The 27,959-nt window shown below is 51.6% G+C and overlaps 1 protein-coding gene across 3 annotated transcripts; it reads left to right on the top strand.

Moving 5' to 3' along the window:
* Positions 1-15: 15 nt before the first annotated feature.
* Positions 16-27,764, top strand: GTF2H4 (general transcription factor IIH subunit 4). Of its 3 annotated transcripts, XM_078861812.1 has the most exons (14): positions 16-20; positions 293-504; positions 12,860-12,964; positions 14,328-14,459; positions 15,479-15,575; positions 16,504-16,592; positions 18,669-18,777; positions 19,566-19,634; positions 21,138-21,221; positions 22,876-23,008; positions 23,443-23,573; positions 24,568-24,615; positions 25,554-25,632; positions 26,199-27,764. In XM_078861812.1, exons 2-14 carry the CDS (start codon positions 299-301, stop codon positions 26,366-26,368), a joined length of 1,452 nt encoding a protein of 483 aa, XP_078717938.1. In that variant the 5' UTR covers positions 16-20; positions 293-298; the 3' UTR covers positions 26,369-27,764. The 3 variants fall into 3 exon arrangements, with proteins under 3 accessions (XP_078717938.1, XP_078717937.1, XP_078717939.1); XM_078861811.1 differs by lacking the exon at positions 16-20 and having other exon boundaries at positions 276-504; XM_078861813.1 differs by lacking the exons at positions 16-20; positions 12,860-12,964 and having other exon boundaries at positions 276-504.
* The last annotated feature ends 195 nt before the right edge of the window (positions 27,765-27,959 follow it).

The raw sequence follows: 27,959 nt of genomic DNA, 5'->3' as shown, positions 1-27,959 counted from the left end.
GGCAGCGCGCTTTAAATTGGGTAGGAATTTCTGTACTTGTAATTATATATATTGCATATGTATATAGTGACTTGCTTACCCTTCATTTTGTACTTGTTTTGCATTGTTTGTTGTAATTTGCTTACCCACAACCCCCACTGGACATCTGTGAAAAGAAGCTTCGTAACTCATCGAAAAAGATGCCGATTCTGATTTACAATTCTGCGCGATGACGGCACGCAAGTGGCGATGTGAGCGCAGGCGCGGGATACATGACGTCACCGCACCACCCCCCTCCCTGCCCCCGCCTCAGTTGCCAATGGCGTCGTTGTCCGGCGCGGGCCCCGCAGGGAGCGCGGGGAACCACAACAACAACAACTCGGCGGCGGCGGCCGCCAACTCGGGGCGCGCGGCGTCGCGAGGCCTCCTCGCATGCCGCAACCTGCACGAGTTCCTGCGCGGCCTGGAGGCGCGGGCGCTCGACCGCCTCTACGCGCACCCGGCCCCCTGCCTCGCCTTGCTCAGGTGGTGGACGTTTGACGCGGTCTCTGGGCTGGTTGTATGGCAATGGTTGTATGGCAATGTTTGTATGGCAATGGTTGTATGGACTGGCCTCGAAGTGCACATGGCCTGGCACAGGCGCCGTGGCGCTGCTGCTTAGTGGTGAATGGCGGCTGTTATTGAATGGATTGGCCGACACCGGAGCAGGTTACCCATAAAGGAGGTTGTAGTTCTGGTGTAGGCCAATCCGCTTTAGGGACAATGCATTCATGTTAATCAAAGTATGTTTGTATATTTTACCACAATGACGTGTGGCTAATGTAGACTTGGTGCATTAGGTGTCTATTTGGTGTTTGAACATCTTGACAATCCTGTATTATTGCCGGATAAACGTACCGGCTCAAGGGGTCTCGTGTATGGCAGCGGGTGCCGCTGTTTATCACGGTCCCTTGTGTATATCGTGATTCGCCAGATCAATAATTGGGGACGAACTTAACAGCGGAGGCGAGATCTCTGATTAGTCCATGACGAGAGGACTTCTCCAGAGAGAGTTCGTGTAGTTTCGCTACTCGTTCTTTAGAGGATCACATGTCTGGTTTTTGGTTGTACAGAAATACTCCGATTTACGTCTCCCCCTTTTAACGGCCACCGCCTCAACCCGCACTCACCTCAACCCACACACACGTCACCTCAACCCACACACACGTCGCCTCAACCCACACACACTCACCTCAACCCACACACGCCTCAACCCACACTCACCTCAACCCACACTCACGTCGCCTCAACCCACACTCACCTCAACCCACACTCACCTCAACCCACACACGCCTCAACCCACACTCACCTCAACCCACACACACGTCGCCTCAACCCACACTCACCTCAACCCACACTCACCTCAACCCACACTCACCTCAACCCACACTCACGTCACCTCAACCCACACTCACCTCAACCCACACACACGTCACCTCAACCCGCACTCACCTCAACCCACACTCACCTCAACCCACACACACGTCACCTCAACCCACACACACGTCACCTCAACCCACACTCACGTCACCTCAACCCACACTCACCTCAACCCACACTCACCTCAACCCACACACACGTCACCTCAACCCACACTCACGTCGCCTCAACCCACACTCACCTCAACCCACACTCACCTCAACCCACACTCACCTCAACCCACACTCACGTCACCTCAACCCACACACACGTCGCCTCAACCCACACTCACGTCACCTCAACCCGCACTCACGTCGCCTCAACCCGCACTCACCTCAACCCACACACACGTCGCCTCAACCCACACTCACGTCGCCTCAACCCACACTCACGTCACCTCAACCCGCACTCACCTCAACCCACACTCACGTCACCTCAACCCGCACTCACCTCAACCCACACTCACGTCGCCTCAACCCACACTCACGTCACCTCAACCCACACTCACCTCAACCCACACTCACGTCACCTCAACCCACACTCACCTCAACCCACACTCATGTCGCCTCAACCCACACTCACGTCACCTCAACCCACACTCACCTCAACCCACACTCATGTCGCCTCAACCCACACTCACCTCAACCCACACTCACGTCACCTCAACCCACACTCACCTCAACCCACACTCACCTCAACCCACACTCACGTCGCCTCAACCCACACTCACCTCAACCCACACACACGTCACCTCAACCCACACTCATGTCGCCTCAACCCACACTCACGTCGCCTCAACCCACACTCACGTCACCTCAACCCGCACTCACCTCAACCCACACTCACCTCAACCCACACTCACGTCACCTCAACCCACACTCATGTCGCCTCAACCCACACTCACCTCAACCCACACTCACGTCACCTCAACCCGCACTCACCTCAACCCACACTCACCTCAACCCACACTCACGTCACCTCAACCCACACTCACCTCAACCCACACTCACGTCACCTCAACCCACACTCATGTCGCCTCAACCCACACTCACCTCAACCCACACTCACCTCAACCCACACTCACCTCAACCCACACTCATGTCGCCTCAACCCACACTCACCTCAACCCACACTCACGTCACCTCAACCCACACTCACCTCAACCCACACACACGTCGCCTCAACCCACACTCACGTCACCTCAACCCGCACTCACCTCAACCCACACTCACCTCAACCCACACTCACGTCACCTCAACCCACACTCACGTCACCTCAACCCGCACTCACCTCAACCCACACTCACCTCAACCCACACTCACGTCGCCTCAACCCACACTCACCTCAACCCACACACACGTCACCTCAACCCACACTCACCTCAACCCACACTCACGTCACCTCAACCCACACTCACCTCAACCCACACTCACGTCGCCTCAACCCACACTCACGTCGCCTCAACCCACACTCACCTCAACCCACACTCACGTCACCTCAACCCACACTCACCTCAACCCACACTCACGTCGCCTCAACCCACACTCACGTCGCCTCAACCCACACACACGTCACCTCAACCCACACTCACGTCGCCTCAACCCACACTCACGTCGCCTCAACCCACACTCACGTCGCCTCAACCCACACACACGTCGCCTCAACCCACACTCACCTCAACCCACACTCACCTCAACCCACACACACGTCGCCTCAACCCACACTCACGTCACCTCAACCCACACTCACGTCGCCTCAACCCACACATACGTCGCCTCAACCCACACTCACGTCACCTCAACCCACACTCACCTCAACCCACACTCACGTCGCCTCAACCCACACTCACGTCGCCTCAACCCACACTCATGTCGCCTCAACCCACACTCACCTCAACCCACACTCACGTCACCTCAACCCGCACTCACCTCAACCCACACTCACCTCAACCCACACTCACGTCACCTCAACCCACACTCACCTCAACCCACACTCACGTCACCTCAACCCACACTCATGTCGCCTCAACCCACACTCACCTCAACCCACACTCACCTCAACCCACACTCACCTCAACCCACACTCATGTCGCCTCAACCCACACTCACCTCAACCCACACTCACGTCACCTCAACCCACACTCACCTCAACCCACACACACGTCGCCTCAACCCACACTCACGTCACCTCAACCCGCACTCACCTCAACCCACACTCACCTCAACCCACACTCACGTCACCTCAACCCACACTCACGTCACCTCAACCCGCACTCACCTCAACCCACACTCACCTCAACCCACACTCACGTCGCCTCAACCCACACTCACCTCAACCCACACACACGTCACCTCAACCCACACTCACCTCAACCCACACTCACGTCACCTCAACCCACACTCACCTCAACCCACACTCACGTCGCCTCAACCCACACTCACGTCGCCTCAACCCACACACACGTCGCCTCAACCCACACTCACCTCAACCCACACTCACGTCACCTCAACCCACACTCACCTCAACCCACACTCACGTCGCCTCAACCCACACTCACGTCGCCTCAACCCACACACACGTCACCTCAACCCACACTCACGTCGCCTCAACCCACACTCACGTCGCCTCAACCCACACTCACGTCGCCTCAACCCACACACACGTCGCCTCAACCCACACTCACCTCAACCCACACTCACCTCAACCCACACACACGTCGCCTCAACCCACACTCACGTCACCTCAACCCACACTCACGTCGCCTCAACCCACACATACGTTGCCTCAACCCACACTCACGTCACCTCAACCCACACTCACCTCAACCCACACTCACGTCGCCTCAACCCACACTCACGTCGCCTCAACCCACACACACGTCACCTCAACCCACACTCACGTCGCCTCAACCCACACTCACGTCGCCTCAACCCACACTCACGTCGCCTCAACCCACACTCACGTCGCCTCAACCCACACTCACGTCGCCTCAACCCACACACACGTCGCCTCAACCCACACTCACCTCAACCCACACTCACCTCAACCCACACACACGTCGCCTCAACCCACACTCACGTCACCTCAACCCACACTCACGTCGCCTCAACCCACACATACGTTGCCTCAACCCACACTCACGTCACCTCAACCCACACTCACCTCAACCCACACTCACCTCAACCCACACACACGTCGCCTCAACCCACACTCACCTCAACCCACACACACGTCGCCTCAACCCACACTCACGTCACCTCAACCCACACTCACCTCAACCCACACTCACGTCGCCTCAACCCACACTCATCTCAACCCACACTCACGTCGCCTCAACCCACACTCACGTCACCTCAACCCACACTCACCTCAACCCACACTCACCTCAACCCACACTCACGTCACCTCAACCCGCACTCACCTCAACCCACACACACGTTGCCTCAACCCACACACACGTCGCCTCAACTCACACACACGTCAACCCACACACACGTCGCCTCAACCCACACTCACCTCAACCCACACTCACCTCAACCCACACTCACGTCACCTCAATCCACACTCACCTCAACCCACACACACGTCGCCTCAACCCACACTCACGTCGCCTCAACTCACACACACGTCAACTCACACACACGTCGCCTCAACCTACACTCACCTCAATCCACACACACGTCAACCCACACACACGTCGCCTCAACCCACACTCACCTCAACCCACACTCACGTCACCTCAACCCACACTCACGTCACCTCAACCCACACTCACGTCACCTCAACCCACACTCACCTCAACCCACACACACGTCACCTCAACCCACACTCACGTCGCCTCAACCCACACTCACGTCGCCTCAACCCACACTCACGTCGCCTCAACCCACACTCACGTCGCCTCAACCCACACTCACGTCGCCTCAACCCACACTCACGTCGCCTCAACCCACACTCACGTCGTCTCAACCCACACACACGTCGTCTCAACCCACACACACGTCGCCTCAACCCACACTCACGTCGCCTCAACCCACACTCACGTCGCCTCAACCCACACTCACCTCAACCCACACTCACCTCAACCCACACACACGTCGCCTCAACCCACACTCACGTCAACTCAACCCACACTCACGTCGCCTCAACCCACACATACGTCGCCTCAACCCACACTCACCTCAACCCACACTCACCTCAACCCACACACACGTCGCCTCAACCCACACTCACGTCACCTCAACCCACACTCACGTCGCCTCAACCCACACTCACCTCAACCCACACTCACGTCACCTCAACCCACACTCACCTCAACCCACACACACGTCGCCTCAACCCACACTCACCTCAACCCACACACACGTCGCCTCAACCCACACTCACGTCACCTCAACCCACACTCACCTCAACCCACACACACGTCACCTCAACCCACACTCACGTCGCCTCAACCCACACTCACCTCAACCCACACTCACGTCGCCTCAACCCACACTCACGTCGCCTCAACCCACACTCACCTCAACCCACACACACGTCGCCTCAACCCACACTCACGTCACCTCAACCCACACTCACCTCAACCCACACTCACCTCAACCCACACTCACGTCACCTCAACCCACACTCACGTCACCTCAACCCACACTCACCTCAACCCACACTCACGTCACCTCAACCCGCACTCACCTCAACCCACACACACGTCGCCTCAACACACACACACGTCAACCCACACACACGTCGCCTCAACCCACACTCACCTCAACCCACACTCACCTCAACCCACACTCACGTCACCTCAACCCACACTCACCTCAACCCACACTCACGTCACCTCAATCCACACTCACCTCAACCCACACACACGTCGCCTCAACCCACACTCACGTCGCCTCAACTCACACACACGTCAACTCACACACACGTCGCCTCAACCTACACTCACCTCAATCCACACACATGTCAACCCACACACACGTCGCCTCAACCCACACACGTCAACCCACACACACGTCGCCTCAACCCACACTCACGTCGCCTCAACTCACACACACGTCGCCTCAACCTACACTCACCTCAACCCACACTCACGTCGCCTCAACTCACACACACGTCAACCCACACTCACGTCACCTCAACCCACACTCACCTCAACCCACACTCACCTCAACCCACACTCACGTCGCCTCAACCCACACTCACCTCAACCCACACACACGTCACCTCAACCCACACTCACGTCGCCTCAACCCACACTCACCTCAACCCACACACACGTCGCCTCAACCCACACTCACCTCAACCCACACACACGTCGCCTCAACCCACACTCACCTCAACCCACACACACGTCGCCTCAACCCACACTCACGTCACCTCAACCCACACTCACCTCAACCCACACACACGTCGCCTCAACCCACACACACGTCGCCTCAACTCACACACGTCAACCCACACACACGTCGCCTCAACCCACACTCACGTCGCCTCAATCCACACTCACGTCGCCTCAACTCACACACACGTCGCCTCAACCTACACTCACCTCAACCCACACTCACGTCGCCTCAACTCACACACACGTCAACCCACACTCACGTCACCTCAACCCACACTCACCTCAACCCACACTCACCTCAACCCACACTCACCTCAACCCACACACACGTCGCCTCAACCCACACTCACCTCAACCCACACACACGTCGCCTCAACCCACACTCACGTCACCTCAACCCACACTCACCTCAACCCACACTCACGTCGCCTCAACCCACACTCATCTCAACCCACACTCACGTCGCCTCAACCCACACTCACGTCACCTCAACCCACACTCACCTCAACCCACACTCACCTCAACCCACACTCACGTCACCTCAACCCGCACTCACCTCAACCCACACACACGTTGCCTCAACCCACACACACGTCGCCTCAACTCACACACACGTCAACCCACACACACGTCGCCTCAACCCACACTCACCTCAACCCACACTCACCTCAACCCACACTCACGTCACCTCAATCCACACTCACCTCAACCCACACACACGTCGCCTCAACCCACACTCACGTCGCCTCAACTCACACACACGTCAACTCACACACACGTCGCCTCAACCTACACTCACCTCAATCCACACACACGTCAACCCACACACACGTCGCCTCAACCCACACTCACCTCAACCCACACTCACGTCACCTCAACCCACACTCACGTCACCTCAACCCACACTCACGTCACCTCAACCCACACTCACCTCAACCCACACACACGTCACCTCAACCCACACTCACGTCGCCTCAACCCACACTCACGTCGCCTCAACCCACACTCACGTCGCCTCAACCCACACTCACGTCGCCTCAACCCACACTCACGTCGCCTCAACCCACACTCACGTCGCCTCAACCCACACTCACGTCGTCTCAACCCACACACACGTCGTCTCAACCCACACACACGTCGCCTCAACCCACACTCACGTCGCCTCAACCCACACTCACGTCGCCTCAACCCACACTCACCTCAACCCACACTCACCTCAACCCACACACACGTCGCCTCAACCCACACTCACGTCAACTCAACCCACACTCACGTCGCCTCAACCCACACATACGTCGCCTCAACCCACACTCACCTCAACCCACACTCACCTCAACCCACACACACGTCGCCTCAACCCACACTCACGTCACCTCAACCCACACTCACGTCGCCTCAACCCACACTCACCTCAACCCACACTCACGTCACCTCAACCCACACTCACCTCAACCCACACACACGTCGCCTCAACCCACACTCACCTCAACCCACACACACGTCGCCTCAACCCACACTCACGTCACCTCAACCCACACTCACCTCAACCCACACACACGTCACCTCAACCCACACTCACGTCGCCTCAACCCACACTCACCTCAACCCACACTCACGTCGCCTCAACCCACACTCACGTCGCCTCAACCCACACTCACCTCAACCCACACACACGTCGCCTCAACCCACACTCACGTCACCTCAACCCACACTCACCTCAACCCACACTCACCTCAACCCACACTCACGTCACCTCAACCCACACTCACGTCACCTCAACCCACACTCACCTCAACCCACACTCACGTCACCTCAACCCGCACTCACCTCAACCCACACACACGTCGCCTCAACACACACACACGTCAACCCACACACACGTCGCCTCAACCCACACTCACCTCAACCCACACTCACCTCAACCCACACTCACGTCACCTCAACCCACACTCACCTCAACCCACACTCACGTCACCTCAATCCACACTCACCTCAACCCACACACACGTCGCCTCAACCCACACTCACGTCGCCTCAACTCACACACACGTCAACTCACACACACGTCGCCTCAACCTACACTCACCTCAATCCACACACATGTCAACCCACACACACGTCGCCTCAACCCACACACGTCAACCCACACACACGTCGCCTCAACCCACACTCACGTCGCCTCAACTCACACACACGTCGCCTCAACCTACACTCACCTCAACCCACACTCACGTCGCCTCAACTCACACACACGTCAACCCACACTCACGTCACCTCAACCCACACTCACCTCAACCCACACTCACCTCAACCCACACTCACGTCGCCTCAACCCACACTCACCTCAACCCACACACACGTCACCTCAACCCACACTCACGTCGCCTCAACCCACACTCACCTCAACCCACACACACGTCGCCTCAACCCACACTCACCTCAACCCACACACACGTCGCCTCAACCCACACTCACCTCAACCCACACACACGTCGCCTCAACCCACACTCACGTCACCTCAACCCACACTCACCTCAACCCACACACACGTCGCCTCAACCCACACACACGTCGCCTCAACTCACACACGTCAACCCACACACACGTCGCCTCAACCCACACTCACGTCGCCTCAATCCACACTCACGTCGCCTCAACTCACACACACGTCGCCTCAACCTACACTCACCTCAACCCACACTCACGTCGCCTCAACTCACACACACGTCAACCCACACTCACGTCACCTCAACCCACACTCACCTCAACCCACACTCACCTCAACCCACACTCACCTCAACCCACACTCACCTCAACCCACACTCACGTCGCCTCAACCCACACTCACCTCAACCCACACACACGTCACCTCAACCCACACTCACGTCGCCTCAACCCACACATACGTCGCCTCAACCCACACTCACCTCAACCCACACACACGTCGCCTCAACCCACACTCACCTCAACCCACACACACGTTGCCTCAACCCACACTCACGTCACCTCAACCCACTCACCTCAACCCACACACACGTCGCCTCAACCCACACTCACCTCAACCCACACACACGTCGCCTCAACCCACACTCACGTCACCTCAACCCACACTCACCTCAACCCACACACACGTCGCCTCAACCCACACTCACGTCACCTCAACCCACACTCACCTCAACCCACACTCACGTCGCCTCAACCCACACTCACGTCGCCTCAACCCACACTCACCTCAACCCACACTCACGTCACCTCAACCCACACTCACCTCAACCCACACTCACGTCACCTCAACCCGCACTCACCTCAACCCACACACACGTTGCCTCAAGCCACACTCACCTCAACCCACACTCACCTCAACCCACACTCACGTCACCTCAATCCACACTCACCTCAACCCACACACACGTCGCCTCAACCCACACACACGTCGCCTCAACTCACACACACGTCAACTCACACACACGTCGCCTCAACCTACACTCACGTCGCCTCAACTCACACACACGTTGCCTCAACCTACACTCACCTCAACCCACACTCACGTCGCCTCAACTCACACACACGTCAACCCACACTCACGTCACCTCAACCCACACTCACCTCAACCCACACTCACCTCAACCCACACTCACGTCGCCTCAACCCACACTCACGTCGCCTCAACCCACACTCACCTCAACTCACACACACGTCGCCTCAACCCACACTCACCTCAACCCACACTCACGTCGCCTCAACTCACACACACGTCAACCCACACTCACGTCACCTCAACCCACACTCACCTCAACCCACACTCACCTCAACCCACACTCACGTCGCCTCAACCCACACTCACCTCAACCCACACACACGTCGCCTCAACCCACACTCACCTCAACCCACACACACGTCGCCTCAACCCACACTCACGTCACCTCAACCCACACTCACCTCAACCCACACACACGTCGCCTCAACCCACACTCACGTCACCTCAACCCACACCTCAACCCACACTCACGTCGCCTCAACCCACACTCACGTCGCCTCAACCCACACTCACCTCAACCCACACTCACCTCAACCCACACTCATGTCGCCTCAACCCACACTCACCTCAACCCACACACACGTCGCCTCAACCCACACTCACGTCACCTCAACCCACACCTCAACCCACACTCACGTCGCCTCAACCCACACTCACGTCGCCTCAACCCACACGTCACTAACGACATCGTCAGCGTCGTCCTGTCTCCGTCGCCTCAGCCTTAACCCTCTTCACGAACAACTTTGCGTCGCGCATAAACAAATGTACCCTACTGTCGAGTACAATATATGATTTACGCACAGTATGTTCGCGATTTTTTTACATCGTGTCTTATATCATTGGTGTTAAAGGTTACTGCTGAACCCAGTACTGTACTGTGACCTCAGGAAGAAGCACGACGGTTGGATTCCTGACCAGAGCACTTTTATACGTGGAATTTGAATATTTTCCCATGTTTTGCATGGGTTTCCTCAGTATTCTCTGATTTCCTTCCATAGCTTAAAAACATATATACACTGTAACTGGTATTGGCCAAACATCCCAATGCAGATAAATTACCTGAAAATGACGCCATTGAGGGATTATACAGCAGCAGCAGCATCGTCTCCAAATGAGAAAACTTGGCAGGACCCTCCTGTAAAAAGTCTCGAGTCTCTGCGAGACTCTCCTGCAGGCTAAACAAGCAGAAGAGTTAATGCATACCCCCAGCCCATTGATCTTGAGTCTTTCAAATATTCTACCCCGGTCATTGAAGCACGCACCCCTGAACTCCAAACAGAGCAAACCCCTGCCCATCGCGTGGGTTACATTCTCGAAAATAGCCACAATCGGAAAATCCGTGATCCACAAACTCAAATGGAAACATGAGAGTTTGGTTGATGGTTCGTAAAACGACAACACCCTCCTTTTGTTTTATGTTGCACTACATCAATCGAAACATTAAAGAGGAAGTATTTATAATGTAAAATATGATTAATATTTTCGAATGTTAAATATAACTTTTGCATTTACTGGACAAGTTATATTCTTTGGGTATTTTGGTAAAGCCACATAGATGGAACAATAATAAAATAATAAAAAATATTACGACGTTTCGATCGCAACACCAGCAATTGTCATCAGGTGAAAAAATATAGCAGGAGAGCTGCTAAGGCAGGAAAAAATATAGCGGAAGAGCTGCTAAGGCAGGATGTTATATAGATGTGAGATGGGTGTAGCCCAAGGGTAAGTGGGTGGGGCTAGAGATAAAAATTTAAGATTGGAGAGCTGATATACCTCCACGACTACGAACCTGTGGAGGTGGCCATTGTATTGTGAGAGATTAGCATATCAATCTGTTAATGTAAGATTAGCATGTCAATGTAAGAAAACCACCACAACGGTGGCTGTGTTAATGAGACATTTAGCCTGTTAATGTAAAGACATTTAACCTGGTAATGTAACTCAGAGAGTCGGAAATAACTGCTAACAACGGCAGGTAGGATGGAAGCATCACAGCCAGTTATGACTTAAACTGGTTAATAACGTCCTTCCAATGATTGCTCAGTTTGTACTCATCTTCTCGGTTGAAATTTTGTCTGTTTTTATATATCTGGATGGCTTCATGAACAAAGCTTTGTTGATAGCCAGTGGGTTTGCAGAGTACCTTCGTCTTGGAAAAATATTTCGTGTGTGTCCACAGCATGAAAACAATGATCAGCCACGGCCGAGGTATTGGTCCTACTGTGTTTCAGATCTGCCTTATGTTCACGAACACGGTCCGAGACATGTCGCTTAGTTTCCCCAATGTAACTGCTGCCGCAGACACAGCTTAGTTTGTAGGCACCGGGGTATTGCATGTCAGGGATCACATCCTTCACATATGGGATCAGATCACGAATTTTATGAACCAGATTCGATTCAACACAGCAGCGCAGTTACGATGCGAACAGGAATCTTGCGATCAACCGTGAATGGTCGAGCGCGCACCCCGTAAGCGCTCACCCCTTGAACTCCGAATATTTTACTTGTGACCCCACGCCCGTGTGAGAGAGCAGAGAGCTGTCACCACTGGCCAGGAACTACGTTATGCGAATGCTCTTCCTAGAGACGCCACTCCCCACAGCCGCCATCGACTCCTGGGTCTGCAAGGATGCACAGAAGTACCTTCTCCTACCCACTGGGACACAGGGAATGCGAGGGGGGGACGTGGGAGGAACATACGGATGTGATGTAGACACATGAGTACGTGTGGGGGACACGGGGAACAGACTGGACGACACGGAGCAGGGAGACAAGGGGGACACGACGTGGATATGGGGAACACTCGAGGACCTACAGAGACATGGAGACACATGGGGACACGTGGTGACATCCAGGGATGGGAATGCATGAGAACACGTGGGGACACATCAGAGTCAAGAGGATACACATTGGAACACAGGAGGGACATGGGAACATGATGAAAAAATAATCGGCTATACCCTTTACCCGGCAATAATGAAGGTGTTAAGATGTTCAAACACCAAGTAGACACCTATTGCAAAGCTGCACCAAGTCCCCATTAACCACACATGCTTGTGATAAAACATGCAAACAAACATGCTTTGATAATAGTGTATGTATTGTCCCTTGATAATCCATTGCAATAGGTTTCTATTTGGTGTTTAAACACCTGTATTATTGCCAGAAAGAGTAAAGCATGTTCTTTTTCATAATTTAGATACTGGAAAAAAGGGATAGATGGAAACATGTCGACACATGGTAGGGTGTCTGTGTCTTTGTTTTTTTGTGTGCGCGTCCTATTGTGGGGAGTGGTAGCGTAGCGGTTAGCATGCTGCGTTATGAGCCCTCCATCTCGAGTTTTATTCCCACTCATGGTGAACACCAGTGATGATTATCTGAACCAGTCCTGGGCTTCCCCTAGATCGACTCAGCCTTAAATGAAAATCTGGTGCAGTGTGTAAAAACATCGCCAATGCCACTGCAAAGACAAAGGCCGTTGGGCATGGTGGTGGCCACCCACTTCCTCTTGTGCCGTACTCGCCTTCATAGGTGCCCGCTAACAGCATTTTCCCCAAGTCTGTTCAGGATATATGGGGATCTTTATCTTTGTGCATCCTATATGCATATGTCTGTGTATGTGGTGCTTACTAACAGCATTTGCCCTAAGTCTGTTAAAGGCTTTATGGGGGGTGGGGGTTATCTTCTTTGTGTGGGGAGTGATAGCGATTATTTAACTGTGCTACAAACCCGGCGACCAGAGTTCAATTCCCACTCCCGGCCACCAACACCAGTGACGATGATCTGAACCGGTTCTAAGCCTCCTCTACATCGACTCAGCCTCATATGAGTACCCGGTGCAGTATGTAAACATCACACCAGTGGGGAGACAAGGTGGCAGGGCGTGTTACTGGCCACCCACCCCCTCGTATGCTGTGCTGGCCATCATTGGTGCTACTCGCTAACAGAACTTGCCCCAAAAGTCTGTTAAGGCTATATGGGGGATCTTTGTCTTTTTGTTAGGGCCCATGAAGAGAGTGCTCAGTTGCTACGAGAGCTGCGCGTGTGGCAGGACCACGTGATCCCCGGGGGGCTGCCAGGCCTGGTGCTCAACCCGGTCTTCAGAGCGAACCTGCGTACTGCCCTACTGGGCGGGTACACTTATACCACCACACTAACACACACATCACCACAATAACACTTACACACCACCACACTAACACACACATCATCACAATAACACTTACACACTACTACACTAACACTTATACCACCACACTAACACACACACCACAATAACACTTACACACCACCACACTAACACACACATTACAATAACACTTACACACCACACAATAACACTCATACCACCACACTAACACACACACCACCACACTAACACTTACACACCACCACACTAACACACACATCACCACAATAACACTCATACCACCACACTAACACACACATAACCACAATAACACACACACCACACAATAACACTCATACCACCACACTAACACACACATACCACACTAACACACACACCACACAATAACACTCAAACCACCGCACTAACACACACACCTCCACAATAACAAACATACAACCACACTAGCTCACACACCACCACACTGGCTCGCCACCACACAGATTCACACACAAACTACCATGCTAACAAATACACCACCACACTGACTCTCAAACGCACCAACCTAACTTGCACACAACACACAAACTTGCACACCACTACATATGTTTATACGTGTGCATCTTTAGTTCTGTCGTGTATGTATGTTGAACTTCTGTGCCACTGTACATAGCCAACCATGCTAATGTCGGTGTGCTCCCCAATGAGGGGAGAGGTGGCACAATAGTGCACTGCGCCACGAACCCTGCCACCCGAATTCGATTCCCGCTCCATGACCAATAACAGTGGTGGATATTTGAACTGGTCCTGGGCCTCTCCTAGGTCGACTTGGCCTGAAATGAGTACCTGGTGCGGTGTGTAAATATCGCCACTTTGGAGACAAGCAGCCGGGCATGGTGCTGGCCACCCACCCCCTCGTGTGCCATGCCAGCCTTCATAGGTGCTTGCTAGTAGCACTTGCCCCAACAGTCTGTTAAGGCTCTCTGGGGGATCTTTGTCTTTGTGCTCCCCTATGTGCACACAGTGGTAACCCTTGGTCCGACGACACGACTGGACTGGGCCCAGACAAGCACGCTCGCGATGTGACATCGTTAGGCCGCTACGCCCTGGAGCGATGGGAGGTATTGTCTCACCATCAGTAGCTGCAGCAGCATCATCAGCAGCAGCAATAGCAGCAGCAGTAGCAACAGAAGCAGCAATAGCAGCAGTAGTAATAGCAGCAGCAGCAATTGCAGCAACAGCAGCAGCAGCAATAGCAGCAGCAGCAATAGCAGCAGCAATAGCAGCAGCAATAGCAGCAGCAGCAATAGCAGGAGCAGCAGCAATAGCAGCAGCAGCAATAACAGCAGCAGCATTATCATAATCAGCAGTGTCAGTGCCAATAGCATAAACACGAGTCGTGTAACGATACATTGATTAATTTATGATTAAAATAATTTCTTAAACTCATGTTATATGTATCTACGGGATCCTTTTTGCTGGTATATCAATATGATAAAAACAGGAATAGGCTTTACCCTTTCCCGACAATAATACAGAAGGTGTAAAGATGTTCAAACACCAAATAGACACCTATTGCAAGGCATCAAGTCTGCATTAGCCGCACATCATGCTTGTGGTAAGCCATGCCAACAAACACTTTGATAATAATGTATGCATTGTCTTTGAAACTGGGCAATGTGGGCTCGATGCTGTAATGCTATAATGGAGGAGGCTTGTGAAGAATGCTACTGGGCAGTTGGAGGCAGTCGCCCTCCAGCAACGGCGGAGGGCCAATGGGCAATGCTCACAACAATGAGCGGCGCACCCGGGCGGCTAAAACGCAGAAGATTAGCACAGTGGGTGCACAGGTGGTGCATGTGCCGGTCATAATAGTCAATCCATGGCACCTGGGTCTGTTCTGTGACCTCTCGCCAGCGGGCGTTTGACACTTCACATGATGGTCTAAAAGTGGCACAAACACGGTGGTGACGTCACCGTCACTGTGTGGGGAAGGGCGGTTGTTGTTGTTGTGATGCACATGGTGGGTTCCGTTGCCTCCCCCCATAGGTGATCCTCCACTTCATGGTGGGGTCACCCGGAGCCGAGGTGAGTGCAGATGTTGCCCAGCTGCTCATCAAAGCTGGACTCATGCGCAGGTGAGTGCCACCATCGTTATCATCTTCATCATCATCCCTTATCTAAAGCATTTTGTATCACTGCAGTTGGTAATGAGAAGTTAAGAATCAGGAGTGTATTTCCCATTGAGTAAACCCCATTGAGCTAGGAAGCTCTTGTTTAAAGGTGACTCAGTCAGCAGACAATATCAAAACATTCCACAATTTACAGATTTAAAAAACAAGTAAACTTATTAAAAGCAATTATGTTCTAAAATTACATTCACACTTAAGCTTTAGTCATGTTAATGATAGTTTAAATGAAGAGAGAGATGGCATAATGGAGATGCCAAGAGGTTCCAAAACTTTAGGGCAACTACATTAAATGCTTGTTATCCAAATTGCTTGGGAAATCTGGGAACTATAAATAGATGCGCTTCGCAAATTTATATGATTGTCCAAATGGTAATCACACACCAGTTAAATAAAGATCAGATCTATGGACAATGGCCAAGAAGGGAGTAGAGATACAGAATGGAATTAGATTGATTTAATTACCCACGAAGCTCCACTACAGCACAGAAGTATGTTTAAATACAGTATAGATATTTTGACTAACGGAACCCTGTCATTTAGAAATGATGCTAAAATTCAACTAAACAGTTTTTATTTTACCAGGTAAAGCCCACTGAGCTATGTAGCTCTCTTTCAGAAGCAACATGGCCATAAATGATAGCTCAACGTAGTGGCGTATGTGGAAATTTATAGCAGCCAAATACAGGTGACCCCCGACTTACGACGGCTCGACTTGCGCCCCTCCGCTTTTGCGACCTTTATCATAATAATGAAGACCCTCACAGTCATGGCCAAAACTCGTATCTACGACCGCCTAACGACTGCTACTAGTGCTGCACTTAGATCAACCGCATCTCTTTTGCAACTCTCTTCACTTTTTTGTGATGCACATGCCGAAAAGTACTTGAGGATGTTCAATTGTAAGTGTTTTTACTTCATAAATGTTTATAAAAATTACGTTAAGGTACAATACATTTTTGTTAGGGTTATTTTCATGTATTTTCGTGGTAAATGTTGGTATTTGTACGTAACGCATTTCCAGGAACGGAACCCCAACTTATACCATTGCACCTATGGGAGATGAGGGTTCAACTTGGGACAGCTCGACTTGCGACCGTCATCCAGGACCTAACTAGGTCGTAGGTTCGAGGGTCGCCTGTACTCTGAACACATGTTTCTAAATGTGGAGGGGAAAATCGGAGGACCAGGACAAAATCCATCCAACCACGGGGAGAACATGTAAACTCCACATGTACAGGTGTCAGGGATCAAAACCACGACCTCCTAAATGCCAGGAGAGGTAGTTAGCATCTCGCCACTACAGCGATGCACGAACGGACTGGAGGCTGTTGAGTAAAGCAAACCCTTCCTTTTCGCGGGTTTAGCTTTCACGGTTTTGCAGTTTCACGCCAAATCAATTGAAGTTAAGTTAACCGATCACGCCCCCTGTGGCAGTTTGACCATTCACGGTTGAACGCGAATCTCCTGTTCGCATCGTTACTGCACTGTTGGCGATGATGCTGTTGTGGAACAACACACGTGCCGTCTCGTCTCCCACGCGGCCCATCGCGGGTCCCAGGTCACGTGGTGTTCCCAGCCTCCAGTGAGGTTCAGCCATCCATGATTTTTCTTCCTGTAGTGTACAGTACTATATTCGGATATGTGTACTGTACTGTACACTACATCATTGTTTTTAATTTTATACATTTACCATACACGTTATATTGAATACGGGAAGATTTTAATCATATTTTACATTCCACATATTTCCTGTTTAATGTTTGGGTTGATGTAGGGTAACGTAAAACAAAAGGAGGAGGTTTCAAATTATTAACCGTCAACCAAACCCTAGTTTTCCATACAATGCCTTTGAGTTTGCGGATCGCTGATTTTCCGATTGCAGTTATTTTAAAAACATAACCAGACCCACGGTGGGCAAGGGTTTGCTGTATGTGTAATTTCATATTGACCATCGCCGTGAGATGCATGCCGTCACCTATGCCCCTCCCCCCCCCCCCCCCCGGGTGGTGCGTCCCCGTGTAGTGAAACCGGGGAGCCACCATGCATCACCTCGGCCGGGTTTCAGTTCCTGCTGCTCGACACAGCCTCACAAGTTTGGTACTTCATGTTGCAGTACCTGAACTCCACGGAGGTGAGTGTCCATGTGCGTGGGAGAGAGGGTGTCTGTGTGTGCATGGTGGGGAGCGGTCGTGGTTAGTGTGCTGCGATATGAACCCGCCAACTCTCCGATTAGCACGGCTGGCTACGGACGGTGCGAAATAAGTTCAACATACATACAATGCAGGTTCCAATTCTGCTCACAGTCAACACCAGTGACTATTATCTGAACCGATCCTGGGCCTCCCCTAGGTCGACTCAGCTTCAAATGAGTACCTGGTACTCTGTAAACATTGTCATTTGGGAGACAAAGGTGGCCGGCCATGGTGCTGGCCACCCACTCCCTCATGTGCCATGCCGGCCATTGTAGGTGCTTGCTAACAGTACTTGCTCCTACAGTCTGTGAAGGCTATACGATGAATATTTGGCTTTGTTGGTGTGCATGCGTGGGGCCGGTGGGAAGTGCACTGCACTATAAACATAGCTACCACAGTTGAATTACTAATGGTGGCTAACATCAATGACGAGTGATATTTCAACCGGAATTGGGTTCCCGTAGGTCAGCTCAAATGAGTAGCTGGTGTGATATGTAAACATTGCCACTGGGGAGACAAAGGTGGCGGGGCGTGGTGCTGGCCACCCCACCCCCTTGTGTGCTGTGCCGGACTTCATAGGTGCTACTCGCAAACAGCGCCCGGCATTCCACACTTCACGTGGGCTCAAAAGTGCACATAACCTGGCACAAGCACCGCAATGACTTCACTTATTTGGAATAGCAGCTGCTGTTGTTGTTTAATCTTGTCTTGTTCCCGTTGTCTCTAGACCAGAGGCATGGATTTGGTGGAAATATTGTCCTTCCTGTTTCAACTGAGCTTCTCCACCCTTGGGAAAGTGAGTCCCATACATTGACTTGGAGGTAGAGGGCAGACCCACCCCACCAACACTCGCACAGCCCCCCCAGCGATCGGATGAATCCTCACGTTTCGGGGGTCACAATTCCATATAAGAACATTATTTTGCACAGTTTTGTCTGTACAAATCTGTCTTGTTTCTATGGTCTGTCTCATTTGTTCTATCATACGGCAAACCCCTCTCACGGGTTTAGCTATTGTGGTTTTGCGGTTTCGTGCCAAATGTATTGAGCTACCGTTCGCCGATTGTACCGACACATGATTTAAACAGTAAATAATTATTTACTAATGATGATATGGTGGCCCGAGTAGCACTGCTGTTCCTGTAGACAAATTGAAAGCTCCTTTGTGGAAGCAACGAGTGGATGTAGAGAATGTCCTCATTTAACGTGGGAGATGTGTTCCTGAAAAAGCCGCGTTAAGCAAAAACAATTTATCCTCAATGTAACGGTAACATATGGCAAGATACACTGTACACACACACAGCAAGATGGAGGGACAAATAACTGAGGGTACGCGACCGCGTTACTGCATCATTCCATGTACTGTATCACTACCGCTCAGCCACGCAGCTCAAAAAAGTAGTCCCATCGTTGTCCGCTCAGAATTCGTGTTATAACGGTACGCGTTCCACATTATAACGGTGTGCATTTTGCGTCATCCAAAAAGTGTTTTCTGATGGAAAAACCACGTGATAGCGAAAACATGTTATGAACACCATGCGTTAAGTGAGGACTTACCATGCATTGGACTTTACATTGAGAAATATGGCAGTTGAGGTTGTCCGGTAGCTCAAGGTTAGAAACATTCAATTGGTGCTGCTCTAAGATTCTGGATTTAAGGTCCAAGCCCTGGGTTTGCATGTCTCTTGCTCTCAGAAGCTTTGTAATGGTCGTGACAGAGACACTGAGCAAGTGATGCAAACATCTTTGTGATTCAAATCGGGGATTTAGCCACCCATGCTCCCACTGGGTTCCCAAGTGTAGCAAGTTGATACACTCTGGCTCGCAACAATTAATTGCAACTTTTTCTGTCAGTGTGTCACTCTGTCTCCACGTGTGTAAAACTCTGTCTTATGTGTCTCACATGAGCGATAGTGTATTGGTTAGCGCACTGCTCTATAAACCTGGCGACCTGATTTAGATTCCCTCTCACGGCCAACACGAACACCAGTGATAGTGATTATCTGTACCTGTCCTGGGCCTCCCCTAGGTCGACTTTGCCTCAAATGAGTACCTGGTGCAATGTGTAAACGTCCCTACACGGGAGATAAAGGCGGCCAGGCGTGGTGCTGGCCACCCACCCCCTCGTGTGCTGTGTCAGGCTTCATAGGAGCTCACTTTCAGCACTTGCCCCAACTCGCTGTTAAAGGCTATACAGGGGATCTTTGTCTTTGTGTCTCACTGCATCGCTGTTGGTTTTTATTTTTTGTCTCACCGTGTTTCCGTGCGTGTCGCCGTTTCTCTGTCCTTACATTTTGCAGGACTACTCTGTGGAGGGGATGAGCGAGTCATTGCTCAACTTCCTTCAACACCTTCGCGAGTTTGGGATGGTGTTCCAGAGAAAGGTGCAATTTAAGCTTTAGTGCTCTTATCTTATATATTTATATAGCAGTGCCTTAATCCAAGGTGTTTTACAACAATGATGCAATTGTATGTAACATAGTGGTTAAAATAAAGAGTGGGGTTGATATTAAAAGTGGTGGTGTAGTTATGGTGACAGGAGGACAGCCGGGAGTGGTGAAGGATGGGTTTGGGTAGTGATAGGGGTTGGGGAAGTGATAGGGGTTCGGGTAGTGACAGTGGTAGGGGTAGTGATCAGGGTTGGGGTATGCCTGGTCGTAGCTGGGGGCAGGGAGTAGCAGTAGTGATAGGGGTTGGGGAAGTGATATGGGTTGATAGGCCTGGTCCTAGCTGGGGGGTAGGAAGTGACAGTAGCAGGATGGGTTAGGGGAGAAGAGATGGGGACTGTTGTAAGGGAGGAGCGGAAGCAGGTTGTTTTAGTTAAGATGGTTGCTCTGTGTGCAGCAGCAGTAGTTGGTTTCAGTGGAGAGGAGCAAGAAGGGAGCAGGAGAGAGAGCGAAACTGGGCGCAGGGCGAGGGAGACAGAGAGAGAGGGGCGGTGGAGACTGGGAGCGTCGAGGAGTAGTAAGAGATGAGAGAAGCAGAATAATGGGCGGGGCAAGACTGTGGTGGTGTTTGTAGACGAGTGAGATATTTAAGAAGACAGCGATAGTTAACAGGAATCCAGTGGAGTTGGGAAAGTAGAGCAGAAGTGTGAGAATTGTGGGAGGAGGTACAACATTATTAGTGGTAACATCGTTAAAGGGTTTGTGTCAGTCTTTATCACACTAAGGGTGTTGCGCAAATTCTACTTGACGTGGGGTAGTGGGTCCCCCCTCTGTCAATAATCATCTTATTTTATATTTATATAGCGCCTTAGCTTAGGAGCTCTATGACAGAGTTTAGAAGCGGCAACTAAAATAGAGTGATTTAGGTGGCAAGGGTGTACAAGGGCCGAGTGACCATATCAGAGGGAATATGGGGTGACAAAAGGGCTCTTGGGGAGGGATGGGACGGAGTGGAGAGGCAAGTGGAGGGAAGAGGAAGGAAATGGGGAATGGAGAAGCGGTGAGGCTTTGAGAGAGGAGCAGAAGGAGGTTAAGGAGGGGAACTGCTCAATGTGCAGGGGAAGATGATTCCAGTGGAGGGTGCAAGGAGGGAGAAGGACCAAAACGGGATTTGGCACAGGGAGGCGGAGGAGGAGGGACAGAGAGATGGAAGATTGTGAACGAAGATCACGAGCTTGAACATAAAAAGGGGTGAGATAGTCGAAACAAGGCAGGGAAAGGCTGTGGAGAGATATATAGATGAGAGTAAAGTGTTTTAAAAGGTGTGGGCCTTGGTGGGATGTGTAAACATTGCCACTAGGGAGACAAAGGCGGTCAGGCTTGGTGCTGGCCACCTACCCCCTCATGTGGCGTGCCGGCCTTCATAGGTGCTGCTCGCGAACAGCACTTGCTCCAACAGCCTGTTAAGGGTATACGGGGGCGGGGGGTGGGTATCTTTGTCTTGTGTAGCATCCTCTGCTCGCACGGTGTGCCCAAATGTACGTCCCTCTTGAACCTCTCCACGTGGTCTCGTCAGCTGCCGCTATGACTGTTGCCGCTGCCGTTGCTGCCACTACTCTGCTGTAGTTTGAGGCCATGCTGTTCCTTACAGCGCAAGTCTCGCCGCTACTACCCAACCCGTCTCGCAATCAACCTCGCCTCAGGAATCTCCCAGGGCAGCACGGACGTTCACCAGCAAGGATACCTCGTCGTGGAAACCAACTACCGAGTCTACGCTTACACGGGTACAGAGCACGCACCTAGTCTGGCACGAGCCGCGGTGACAGCGCCATCACTCGGTGGTGAATGGCGACCACTGTTGTAACCGTTTTGTTTGCTGGGTGTGTGTGGCTTATGTTGGGGCAAGTGCTGTTCGCGAGTAGCAGCACCTTTCAAGGCCGGCACAGCACACGAGGGGGTGGGTGGCCAGCACCACGCCTGTTCGCATTTGCCTCCCGAGTGGCGAAGGTTTACACACTGCAACGAGGGAGTTACTTGTGCTGTGTGTAAAATTCGCCACTAGGAAGACAAAAGTGGCCGGGCGGACATGGTACTTGCCACCCACCCCGTTGTGTGCCATGGCGGCCTTCATAGGCACGACTCGCTAACAGCACCATCCCCATGAGTCTGCTATAAATGCTAATAGGGGTGATCTTATCTTTGTGTGTGGCTGTCTTAGACTCGGAGCTACAGGTGGCCCTGGTGGCTCTATTCTGTGAGATGCTCTACCGCTTCCCCAACCTCGTGGTGGCGCAGGTGACGAGGGAGAGCGTGCAGCAGGCCATCGCTAACGGCATCACGGCTGAACAGGTGAGACCAGGCACACGCATACACAGAGACACGGGTACACGCACACACAGAGACACGGGTACACGCACACACAGAGACACGGGCACACGCGCACACAGAGACACGGGTACACGCACACACAGAGACACGGGCACACGCACACACAGAGACACGGGTACACGCACACACAGAGACACGGGCACACGCGCACACAGAGACACGGGCACACGCACACACAGAGACACGGGTACACGCACACACAGAGACACGGGCACACGCACACACAGAGACACGGGCACACGCACACACAGAGACACGGGTACACGCACACACAGAGACACGGGTACACGCACACACAGAGACACGGGTACACGCACACACAGAGACACGGGTACACGCACACACAGACACGGGTACACGCACACACAGAGACACGCACACACAGAGACACGGGTACACGGGTACACGCACACACAGAGACACGGTTACACGCACGCAGCGCGCATCAGTACTACAGTACCAGTACTACAGTAACAGCTCCCAGCAGTACGCAGAAACACAGTGTGAACGACACGCGTCAAATGGGGAATTACTGTTCACGCATTCAGACGCGTGCACATTCAATGTGGTTACTCGCGGATTTGCCTCTTAACTTTCTCTCTTGAGTTTTTGACTTTAACCCTAAGGCGGCTTAGTCTGGCTCACTTTGTATTATTGCATATATTGATATTTGTTTATAACTTCGTCTTTGTAAAGATATCGTCCATTATTATAGAATTATAATTCGACAGTAGATTATTTTTCTTAACACTAAGCCTAACATTAATCCTCACCCTATCCGCATCCTTATCTCTAACAACAAGCCTTTCGTCTAACCACAGCACTAGCCATATAGCTAATGCTATCCCGAAATCTCAAATCCATTTTGAACCCATAAAACTTTTAACACGAAGAAGCCTAATGCACACACACACAGAGTGATAATGCAACCTTCCATGAATCTCTGTCAATGCAGATTATCCACTTCTTGAGGACGCATGCCCACCCAGAAATGATGAAGCAGGTGAGTGCACACAGGGGGGGGGGGATGGGTACAGCACCGTGGTAGAGGGATCGCCTCTTCATGAGAACCAAGAGTAAAGCTTATTAAGCTAAGAAGCTCTCTTTCAAAGGGGCGACTTAGCTGGCAGACACCATCAAAGGTTTCTACAGTTGCAGATTTAAAAAACAAACTTAATAGTAATTGTTGTAACATTACATTCGTCACAAGTTTTTAAGATTTCCTAACGGTAATAACAACAGGTCAGACAAATAAAGAGCAATAACCTCATAAATAAAAATATCCCTGCAGTGAAAATGTCTTCTCACGTCCAAGGATATTTTCCCAGCCATGGCACAGAGGAGGTTACAGCCATGCCTCCTCCTGTATGGAGCATCCACTGCGACTCCACCCAGCATCAGCATTTCCACCACATACCACCACCACCACATACCACCACCACCATCATCATCAACTGGCCCGGTGATTCAGCAGTAGAGCAAGCGGCTTATAATCGCAAGGTTGCAAGTTCTAATTCCGGTTGGAGGTTGACTCAGCCCATCACCCTCCGGGGTTTGATAAAATGGGTACCAACTTTGTGTGTTGTGGAGAAGTGAACAGCTGTTGTCCTATAGAGAGTCTCGCCCCTGCCATAGGAATGTGGAATTACCAAACAGGAGACGAGCACCACCTCGATGCTCGATTGAGCAGGAAATCGCTTTGACTTTTATCATCTCATCAGTGTTGCTATCATCGTTGTTATGATTATCATCACAATTACCACCATCACCATAATTAGCACTCCAATCATCTTCTATCCAGGGTCAATGAAATGAGTATCATCATCACATAGTCAATGGTGGTCATCTAGCATAGAAAATTTGATTCTTGTCATTGAAATGTGGAATTTACATCGATGGCCACCTAGAACATGAGCACCAGAGTTGTCGTTGTCTTTGTAGACGCCTGTGCTGCCACCAACCATCACAGACCAGATCAGACTGTGGGAGATGGAACGAGACCGACTCGTCTTCACCGAGGGTAATGCCCTCCCAACTACTGATGTTTGCTACACACGGATTATTGTACACCAATCACTACTCATAGATTGCTACCTGTGCATTACTACTCCCAGATCACTGCACATAAAATACATACCACTTATAGATTACGAATGCAAATTGCCACATGTACATTGCTACTCATGGACTTTCATTGTACGAATCGGTCCTCACACTTGTGCAATGTGCATGCTGTATGTGTAGCAGGTAGCGTGCTGCACTACCAACCCAGCGACCCGAGTGTGATTAACACTCATGGCCAGCACCAGTCACGATTTCTGAACTGGTTCTGGGCCTCCCCTAGGTCGACTCAGACTCAAATGAGTGTCTTTGAGAACATAGCCACTGGGAAGACAAAGGCACTGGGCTTGGTGCTGGCCACCCACCTCCTCGTGTGCCGTGCTGGCCTTCATAAGTGCTCACTAAGAGCACTTTCTCTAAAAGTTTCCTAAGGCTATTCGGGGAATCTTTTGTCTTATCTGTACACATGCCGTGCGTGTGTGTGTGTTCTGTACATGTCCTGTTTGTGTGTACGCTGTACTCCAGGCGTGCTGTACAGCCAGTTCCTGTCCCAGGCGGACTACGAGGTGCTGTGCGTGCGGGCGAGGGAGCTGGGGGTGCTGCAGTGGGAGTGTGCCGCTCGCAGGCTCATGGTGGTCACTCCCGCCGGGCACACGGACGTCAAGAGGTTCTGGAAGAGGCAGAAGAACTCTTGAGGGGGAGAACGTATACACACACGCGTGCGCACGTGTAGACACGCGTGCACGTGTATACACACTCGTGCATGTGTGTATACACGCGCGCAAGTGTATATACACGCGTGAAAGTGTGTATACACGCGCGCACGTGTATATACGCACATGTACATTTACGGTATATGTAAATAATAAAAAGACACAAAGTCCATCTCTCCCAAGTAAATGCTAATTATTTTTCATCCATTGGCTCATTTCTCGGAGTCATCTCTGATATAAATACAAAGATGCCCGGCATAACTTTTCGTAGACTGTTGGGGCGAGTGCTGTTAAGGAGAAATTATGAAGGCCAGCACGACACACGAGGGGGTGAGTGGCCATAACCACGCCCACCCGGCTGTTTTTGTCTCCCCAGTCATGTTTATACAGCACCAGGCCTTCATTTGAGGTTGAGTCGACCTAGGGGAGGCCCAGGACTTGTTCAAATAATCATTACCGGTGTTGAGGACATGAGCAGGAATATAACTCGGGTCTCAGTGCACTCGCCACTACACCACCATTCCTCATGATATTAATACACACGTACAAGCTGCCTCACGTCACTAATTAGTGATGTCCCCACAGTGCTTATTACAGGCTAGGTACACATAGAAGTCTCAGACTTGCTGGCAGGCGGTCCCGCATCTCCAATTAGCACAGTTGGCTATGTACGGTGCACAAAGAAGATCAACATACGTACAGACCCAGGTGTGAGGGGTGGTTAAGTGAGATGACTGGCAGATGCATCACCACCTGTGCCCCTGGCTGTACCAGCTTACCGGCGCTCCGCTCATTGTGAGCGTTTCTCCTTGGCCTCGCATCGCTGCTGGAAGGTGACAATCTCTAACTGCCTGGTAGCGTCATTCACGAGCCTCCTTCATAGAGGCCGATCTAGACACTGCTGGTACCAGTCTCCGGCAAGTCCATTAAGCTCCACATTCTGTACCACATCAGTTCATCTCTTCTCTAGCCCGTGCCACTCACCCACTCACCCACCCATCCACTAACCCACCCACTCGCCTACCCACTCACCCAAATGATGAACCTTGTTCAATAACAGAAAATGCAAAAAAAATACAAGGCAATTATAATTTGCCTGCGGGGGATATAACTACAGGTTCAACTAAGAGATGTTTTTTGGGCCAATCAGCCACAGCATTCACTTTTGTGTGCTGTACTTTTCATTTCGTGAATCGTCATTAACACCTTGTACATAACCATTCCTAGCGTGCATGATCTGATGCGTGCGTATTCTGTGGAGTTGATATTAATAGATGTATCTTTACATCCCTAAAAACGTTGAGATGTGTTTCTATGATGTGAGTGGGTTTCTGGAATGATATTGTTATTTTTGTTAATTAAAATGTTTTTATTCATTCATGGCCACTTTATTCAAATCTTGGGGCACAAAAACGCATTCACGTGGTTTTGAAAGGTCGTGGTTTTATCAAACGGCAAAACTACGCTGGAGACCAACTCATCCACACCAAGTTCAATCACCACACTGCGGATTACAACTCACCCTGCAGGTCGCAACCACCAAATGTAATAAACTAAAATAGAGACTCGGAGA

The sequence above is a fragment of the Lampetra fluviatilis genome, chromosome 12, assembly GCF_964198595.1.
Source record: "Lampetra fluviatilis chromosome 12, kcLamFluv1.1, whole genome shotgun sequence".
NCBI classification, from domain to species: domain Eukaryota; kingdom Metazoa; phylum Chordata; class Hyperoartia; order Petromyzontiformes; family Petromyzontidae; genus Lampetra; species Lampetra fluviatilis.
This window is presented reverse-complemented; position numbering and strand designations above follow the sequence as displayed.